The sequence below is a fragment of the Cucurbita maxima genome, unplaced genomic scaffold, assembly GCF_002738345.1.
Source record: "Cucurbita maxima cultivar Rimu unplaced genomic scaffold, Cmax_1.0 Cma_Scf00039, whole genome shotgun sequence".
In the NCBI taxonomy this organism is placed as follows: Eukaryota; Viridiplantae; Streptophyta; class Magnoliopsida; order Cucurbitales; family Cucurbitaceae; genus Cucurbita; species Cucurbita maxima.
Window position 1 is genome coordinate 612,325 of NW_019272055.1, and position 9,428 is coordinate 621,752.

A 9,428-nucleotide genomic window follows, 5' to 3' on the forward strand; every position below is an offset into this window, starting at 1 on the left:
AACACTTTTATCGTTAAAACCCTATTCACCCCCCTCTAGGGTTGCCATACCGATCCAACAATTGGTATCAGAGCAGGTTGCTCCTATAGATTTTTTTATCTAAACTTTATTGTTCGAGCTTATGGCAAACCTACGTGTTAAAAATGGTTTTAGTGAAGGACAATCAACTTCTAGGCCACCTTATTTTGATGGAACAAATTATACATGTTGGAAAGCTAGGATGAAAATTTATTTGCAATCCGTTGATTATCAATTGTGGTTAAATGTTAGTAATGGTCCTTACATTCCAATAAAAATTGTTAATAATATTGAGGTGCCTAAATTAGAAAATGAATTTGATGAGCATGATATGAAAAAATGTTCTTTGAATGCTAGTGCTATCAATTGTCTGTATTGTGCCTTAAGTAATGATGAATTTAATAGAGTATGTATGTGTTCTTCGGCATATGAAATTTGGAAAACTCTTGAAGTAACTCATGAGGGAACCAATCAAGTTAAAGAAACAAAAATTAGCATGTTAGTTCATAATTATGAACTATTTAAAATGGAGGAAAATGAACCTATTGGTGATATGTTTACTAGATTTACTAATATTTTAAATGCTTTGAAAAATCTTGGAAAAGTATATTCTACCTCCGAAAATGTAAGAAAAATTCTTAGGTCTCTGCCTAAAAGTTGGGAGGCAAAAGTGACGGCGATTCAAGAAGCAAAGGATCTCACAAAGCTTCCTTTGGATGAACTCATTGGTTCTCTCATGACACATGAGATTACCATGAACGGGCACATGGAAGAAGAATCCAAAAAGAAGAAAAGTATAGCCCTAAAATCCATCAAAGTTGACTCTGAAGATGAGGACGTCCTTGATGAAGATGATGTCGCCTACTTCACACGTAAGTATAAAAATTTTATTAAAAGGAAGAAACAATTAAAAAAACATTTCACAAATCAAAAAGAGTCAAAAGGTGAAAAGAGCAAAAACGATGAGGTAATATGTTATGAATGTAAAAAGCCGGGTCATATAAGAACGGATTGTCCTCTCCTCAAATCATCTAAGAAATCCAAGAAGAAAGCAATGAAGGCTACTTGGGATGATAGTGATGAAAGTGCAAGTGGAAGTGATGAAGAAGTTGCAAATTTTTGCTTCATGGCTCATAGTGACAAAGAGGATGAACAAGAAGATGAACAAGAAGATGAGGTAACTCTTGAATCTCTTTCTTATCATGAATTATTTAAACTTGTTGATGAGATGACAATTGATTTAGAAAAACTTAGTTCAAAGTATGTTGTGCTTAAAAAGAAATATAAGACTTCAATTATTGAAAATAAGTCTTTGCTAAATGAAATTTCTTGCTTGAAGGAGAAGGATCATAATATTGTTAAAATTGATGTACCTTGTGAAAAGCATGTATTTGATTGTGATGAGAAAAATGCATTAATTGATAAAGTCAAGACTCTTGAGCATGATTGTGGTGAAAAAGATAAATTAATTAAATTGCTCAAAGAGAATGAATCAAATAATTTGCAAGAACTTGGTAGGGCTAAGGAATCTATTAAAATGTTAACAATAGGTGCTCAAAAATTAGATAAAATACTTGAAGGAGGTAAGTCATATGGTGATAAAAGAGGATTAGGCTATATTGATGAATGTTCTACACCTTCAAGTTCTAAAACAATCTTTGTTAAAGCATCCCCTATCTTGCCTAAATCTAACACATGTAAATTTGTATCTAAGTATGATAAATCTAGATTTGTGCCTATATGTCATTATTGTGGTGTTGAAGGTCATATTAGACCTAAGTGCTTTAAATTGAAAAATTCTCAAAATATTCATTTAGGAAGAAAAGTTTCTCAAAATACAAAGTTTAACAATGTTTTAGAAAATAATTTTTCGAATAAAAATAGAATACACAAATTTAGTCCAAGAAATAAATTCTTGCATAATGTCGTTTGTTTCTCGTGTGATAAGTTTGGACATAAAGATTATTCTTGTTACTTATCTAAATACAATGTCTTTAATATGAATGCAAATATGAAATGGATTCCTAAATTTGTGAATACTAACTTTCTAGGACCCAAACAAGTATGGGTACNGTATAAAAATTTTATTAAAAGGAAGAAACAATTAAAAAAACATTTCACAAATCAAAAAGAGTCAAAATGTGAAAAGAGCAAAAACGATGAGGTAATATGTTATGAATGTAAAAAGCCGGGTCATATAAGAACGGATTGTCCTCTCCTCAAATCATCTAAGAAATCCAAGAAGAAAGCAATGAAGGCTACTTGGGATGATAGTGATGAAAGTGCAAGTGGAAGTGATGAAGAAGTTGCAAATTTTTGCTTCATGGCTCATAGTGACANCCAAGAAGGATGGTGGCTTAGTAACCTTTGGTGATAACAAGAAGGGTAAAATAATTGGTAAGGGTACCATAGGTAATGACTCTTGTACTCTCATTAAAAATGTATTGTTAGTTGATGGTTTAAAGCATGACTTACTTAGCATTAGTCAATTATGTGATAAAGGTTTTAGAGTTGTATTTGATAAGAATAATTGCATAATTGAAAATGCTAGTGATAGAAAAGTTTTGTTTGTAGGAAATAGAGACGATAATGTGTATACTATTGATTTGAATGATTGTCCTACAAATGATAAATGTCTTTCGGTTTTGATTGATAACTCTTGGCTATGGCATAGAAGACTAGGACATGCTAGTATGTACTTGATTTCAAATATTTCAAAAAATTCATTAGTGAGAGGTCTCCCTCAACTTAAATTTGAAAAAGATAAAGTTTGTGACGCTTGTCAAATGGGTAAGCAAACTAAGTCTTCTTTCAAATCTAAAAATATGATTTCTACTACTAGACCTCTTCAACTACTCCATATAGACTTATTTGGCCCTTCTAAAATAGCTAGTTATGGAGGAAATTATTATGCTTTTGTGATAGTGGATGATTTTTCAAGATTTACTTGGGTTTTGATGATAAAACATAAGAATGATGTTTTGAAAAGATTTGCTAGTTTTGTAAAAAGAGTTCAAAATGAAAAAGGGTTTTTAATTACTAAAATTAGGAGTGACCATGGGGGAGAATTTAACAGTGTTGCCTTTGAAAAATTTTGTGAAGATAATGGTTTTTCTCATGAATTCTCCTTTCCAAGGACTCCTCAACAAAACGGTGTGGTTGAAAGGAAAAATCGTACTTTACAAGAATTTGCTAGATCAATGTTAAATGAGTATGATTTACCTAAATATTTTTGGGCGGAAGCCGTTAATACCGCTTGTTATATTTTAAATAGAGTTTTAATTAGACCTTCATTAAATAAAACTCCTTATGAACTCTGGCATAACAAAATTCCAAATGTTGGGTATTTCAAAGTTTTTGGTTGTAAATGTTTTATTTTGAACAACAAAGAAAAGCTTGGAAAGTTTGATTCAAAAACGGATATTGGTATTTTTCTTGGCTATTCATCTACTAGTAAAGCTTATAGAATTTTCAATAAGAGAACTTTAGTTATTGAAGAATCTATGCATGTGGTATTTGATGAATCTTGCAATAATATTTCTAATGAGTCTATTTGTAGTGATGATTTAGAAAGAAATTTTGGAGATTTACTCGTTAGTGACAACGGCAAAGAAATTGTTACGAGTAAAGAAGAGATGAGCTTAAAGGAAGAAGGTTCTTCATCAATGCCAAAAGAATGGAGGTATGCCTTGTCTCATCCCAAGGACTTGATTCTTGGTGATCTCGAACAAGGTGTGAAAACTCGCTCTTCTATTAATTTATTTAATAATCTTGCTTTTGTTTCTCAAATTGAACCAAAAAGTCTTAAGGATGCCGAAAATGATGAGTTTTGGATTTTAGCCATGCAAGAAGAGCTAAATCAATTTGAAAGGAACAAAGTTTGGGAATTAGTCCATAGGCCATCTAATACTTCTATTATTGGAACCAAATGGGTTTTTAGAAATAAAATGGATGAAAATGGGAATATCATTAGAAATAAAGCTAGGCTTGTAGCTCAAGGTTATTGTCAAGAGGAAGGCATAGATTATGAAGAAACTTTTGCACCCGTTGCTAGATTAGAAGCTATTAGAATGTTACTTGCTTTTGCTTCTTACAAAAATTTTGTATTATATCAAATGGATGTGAAAAGTGCATTTTTGAATGGTTATATTATGGAGGAAGTTTATGTAGAACAACCTCCCGGATTTGAAAATGTAGAATTTCCTCATCATGTCTATAAGTTGAAAAAGGCTCTTTATGGCTTAAAACAAGCTCCAAGAGCTTGGTATGATAGACTTAGTAATTTTCTTATTGGGAATGATTTTAAAATGGGCAAACTCGACACTACACTCTTTATTAAGATTAAAGAAAACGATATGCTATTAGTGCAAATATATGTGGATGATATCATATTTGGTTCTACTAATCCTTCTTTATGTGAAGAATTTTCTAAATGTATGCATAGTGAGTTTGAGATGAGTATGATGGGAGAACTCAGTTTCTTTCTTGGACTTCAAATCAAACAACTCAAGAATGGTATCTTCATCAATCAAGAGAAATACACTAAAGATTTGCTCAAAAGATTCAAGTTCAATGGAGGTAAGATTGCAAGAACTCCCATGAGCACATCCACTAAGCTTGACAAGGATGAAAAAGGTAAAAGTGTGGATATTAAAGCTTATCGAGGTATGATTGGATCTTTACTTTACTTGACCGCTAGTAGACCCGATATTATGTTTAGTGTATGTCTTTGTGCTAGATTTCAATCTTGTCCTAAGGAATCTCATTTACATGCCGTTAAGAGAATATTTAAATATTTGCTTGGAACTATTGATCTAGGATTGTGGTATCCTAGAAATGTTGAATTTAAATTGGTAGGATATTCTGATGCAGATTTTGCCGGAAGCTTACTTGATCGTAAAAGTACTAGTGGAACTTGTCAATTTCTTGGTAGTTCCTTAGTTTCTTGGTTTAGTAAAAAGCAAAATTCGGTTGCCTTATCTACTACCGAAGCGGAATATATTGCGGTTGCTAGTTGCTGTGCTCAAATTCTTTGGATGAAACAAACTCTTTGTGATTTTGGATTAAAGTTTCATAGTGTGCCTATATTTTGTGATAATACAAGTGCTATTAATTTAACTAAAAATCCTATTCATCATTCTAGAACTAAACATATTGACATTAGACATCATTTTATTAGAGAGCATGTGCAAAATGGACATATTATTCTTGATTTTGTAAACTCTAATAATCAACTGGCCGATATTTTCACCAAGCCATTGAATGAAGAAATTTTTTGCAAAAATAGGCTTGAGCTTGGTATTATTCGTTGTGATATATCTTGAATTTTATAATTTTTGAATGCATGTTTTTAGGGGGAGCCATTATGTCATTATTAAATGCATTCTCTTTCAATTGTTCATTTTGATGATTACAAAGGGGGAGAAAATTAAGAAAAATATGTTCTAAATTTGTTATTTTATAATTTATGAATCATTTACTTGGTGTTTCATAATTTCTTGAGGCATTAATATAAGGGAGAATATGCTCTTGAGTGAAATTTATGATAATATATTAGTATGTAGTGATATTATTACATGGATGTTGTATTATTGGTTTTTATGAATTTTTCTTTAAATGATTTGTCATCATCAAAAAGGGGGAGATTGTTGGCTTATTGGCCCTTGATCTCACATTAATTAATTTCAATGAATTAATTATTGATGTTTTGATGATAACAAACCTACTTTTAATTATTAACTATTTTCAGTTTTTTGAACTGTCCACAGTATAAGGTCGGGAATAACGATTACAACAACTTTTCAATTACTCAAATCAGAGCTAAAACGAAGAAATTAGAGTCGAGACAACATACCCGACGTGATGATGTGGCAACAAAATCAAAATGATGGACAAATCAAAATATATCAAAGTATGACATTTATAATATTGGAAGAGTAACACATGGTGGAGTTTTTCTTATTATTACATTTCTAAATAAAATTATTTTTACAAATATAAATTTGAATATAACCGTTACTCACATCGAATTTTATTATTACTATATTATATTATTATATTATTATATTTTAAAATTTTGGTAGTTACTCACATCATTTTTATTATTATTATATTATTATATTTATAATAAATTTTGAATTACATTTTACCGTTACTCACATAACTTTTTATTATTATTATATTATATTACTATTATATTAAAATTTTGAAATAAATGAATTTAGAAAATTTTCTTACTTAATTACTTTTAATCTCCACCTTCCATTATTCCTAACACAATCCAATGGTCAATATTCAATCCTACATTTTGCCACTTTTCTCCTCTATATAAACTCATCTTCCCCACATTTTTAAAACATACAACTTACATACATTCTTCAATCCTCATTTGTTCAAAGTCTCCATTGTTTATTGCTCTCTCCAAGCTTACAAGTTTATTTCTTTTCATCTTATTCTTGAGAGGGATTATTATTATATTGTGAGGAAATAGTTGTCAGTATCCCAAATTGTAAATCTACTCTTTGAGAGAGTTGTGGTGTGTTATTATCAAACTCAAATACTTGTATCGGTTTGATCCTGCGTCGTTGAAAGGATTGAGTTTGCTCTTGAACTCGTAAAAAGAGCGGTGTACCGGTTTGGCTCTGATCCGTGGAAAGAGTCGGAAAAGTTCTTTATTCAAATTCCCAAGAGGCGCTTGGGGAGTGGAGTAGGTCGAGTTTGACCGAACCACTATAAAACTACGGTGTCATTTTCTCTAACTCTTTCCTATTTAATTTCAAGATTATTATTATGTTTATTGCATGTTCTACTTGATTATTGTTTTGACTTGAATTATTTTGCTTTAGTAATTATCATCTTCTACTTATTTGTAAAAAGTTTTATCATTAGAAAAATTAATCAAGTTTAAACACTTTTATCGTTAAAACCCTATTCACCCCCCCTCTAGGGTTGCCATACCGATCCAACAAAACAAGGCATAACCGAATGTATTTTCCTGATCATTTTTTGTTCAATGATAATTGTACACCCTCACATTATTGGCCCAAATATGTCATGATGTAGACCACTCAAAAAAAACAAAACTTACCGCCAAGGAAAAGAGTAAACAGAACTTATCCACCTACTACCAAAACCATTTGCTGCGCAAACAACCTTGAGAAAATCTCACCAGATTATCTGCTTTCTCAAGATCTGTTTCAAAACCCCCACCCTTTTGCCTTTTTCTTCCCCCAGTCTTCCAAAACTTCATTTGCAATACGAAGATAATCCACAATTTGTCAAACTCCGGTAAAGGATTTTGAAAGCAACATACTCTAAACATTGTCCTTTCCCCCAGTCTTTTGTACTTCCCTCAACAAATTTTGCAGTAATTTCAAGTCTCATTCACCAAGGAAATAGCTCTAAAATCCTTGACCTGCACCACCTCTTCCGTCTTTTCAATCAAGCAAATGAAGTTCTCTTTAGGCTCACAATTTTTTTAAAAAAAATGTTACAAACAAACTACTTCCTCTTAAATACCTTTTCATAGTGATTTCTCTAACTTCTATTCGAATCTAATTATTCCAAATTGGGAATGTATTTTTCAATCCCCTTCGGCCAGGGGTTTGAGAGGGAGGTACCCCATCTCTTACCCTCCCTTTTGTACCCAGCTCTTCTGGATTCGTGAAATTATCTGTCTCTAATCCCAAAAAGTACACATCTCAATTATGCTTCCTATTTTAAGTCTAAAAGCCTACGTACTCTGCAACCCAATTCATCAAAGTTCATAGATAAACTATTGATTATCCCCGCGACCAATCCAATGCCATTGATTAGTCAAGTTAGAATACTGTGTAGCTAAAGGATACTTCAATTGAATTTAAAAGCACTCCTCAGAACTAGTAACCATCAATTTTATACTAATACAACTACACAACAGCTAGCTAAAATCATCCAAAACAAAGCCAACAGTGCCATCAGTTACCTCCGGACGATCCGAAGTGGTATGAAGAAGTCCAAGCGATCTAGCCGACCTCACCGAGCTCAAAATCTTCTCCCCAACCTTGGACAAGTCCATTCCACCTCCTTGCAGCAGAAAAAACGGAACAAAGAACAGAAACCTGGAAGTCTCGAATCCTTCGCTCAAATCACCCTCGAACGCCAAAGGGTTTCCGAGAACACTGCCAAATGGAAACAGATTTGGCTGCATTTCACATCAGGTTCATAAGTTCATGCCGCCTTGTGTCGCACATTTGATGCGACAACACTCCCCCGAAATCCGATCTGTTGAATCTACAGAGATCGGGCTGCAATTGATCTGTTTCGTATGTGTTAGTCGACCCAACAAGGTTCGAGAAGTGCAAGTGAGGAAGATGGTGTAAATTTTTCTGTTAATTTGTTGTCTTATCTGCTGTTTGGTAGACTTTAGGCAAGTCCCGAATCTTGACTGATTTCAGCGGCGAGAGTCCGCGACGGCATTGGCAACCATTAAGCCAAAGCTCAATATCTAACATGTCACTCCCATAGTCAATCCAGCCCAGACTAGTTCTAACTTAGTTAGATTAGTTCAACTTAGTTCTTGTTGTTGAAAATTATTGGGAGTGTGTCTCAAGATGCGTTAATTGAGTGGAAGATCATGAATTTATAAGCGAAGAATACTATGTTAATTGGTATAAGGTCTTTTGTGAAAACACAAAGCAAAGCCAAGAGTTTATGCTCAAAGTGGACAGAGTCATGCCCTAAGCTTAGTAGTACCAATAGATTGGTAGATTAGTAAATCTTCAAATGTCAAACAAAAGACTCCAAAAGAAAAGGAGTCGAGCCTCGATTAAGAGGAGACGTACTTTGTTCGAGGGGAGATGTTGGATGATGAAAGTCCCACACCGACTTATTAACTGTTCGAAATCTTTCCGTTATTGCAAAAGAAAGTAAATAAAAATAAAAACATTTACTTTTTTTTTCAACTTATCTTTTTAATACTAAAAAATTCTTAATTTATTTAGTACAAAAATAGTTAAATTTCATTAGCAAAGAGTAGAAGTTAGAATTAAATCACTAGTAGGTCGAAGGCATTGAAGTAAGAATTCAAGCCATTTAACTTCGATGATGGAACGACTTATAAGTTTGATTACGAATCAACCTTGATTGCTTCTAACGTGCAAATTCTAAACTACAAAATAATTACATATGAATTGATATGGAAATCAACCCAAGGGAAAGTTTAGAACGGATTACCTTCATGATCAAGATCAAGCTCAAGAGTAAAGAAAACTCGTTTCTAAACTCGTGATTCGAATCACTACACAAGAGGTTTGATCAATACCACTTGAATGACTCTAGCATGCAAGTTCTAAACACAAGAATTTGCAAACAAATTTTAGCTCTCAACAAAGCTTAAATAGCAATTTTATTCTTAATTTCAAAATCTGATG

General features: G+C 32.6%; 1 protein-coding gene across 2 annotated transcripts in view; it reads right to left on the reverse strand.

Moving 5' to 3' along the window:
- LOC111469296 (syndetin-like) overlaps positions 1-8,494 on the reverse strand; it is a 49,606-nt gene extending 41,112 nt beyond the window's left edge. The window contains exon 1 of one of the 2 annotated variants that reach the window (XR_002714847.1): positions 7,982-8,494. Coding sequence is in view for 1 of the 2 variants with exons in the window: in XM_023114516.1 (XP_022970284.1) it covers positions 7,982-8,206 (225 nt within the window). In the remaining variant the exon portion in view is untranslated. The remainder of the gene's footprint in view (positions 1-7,981) is intronic. The other variant, XM_023114516.1, reaches the window with a different exon arrangement.
- Between the last annotated feature and the right edge of the window lie 934 nt (positions 8,495-9,428).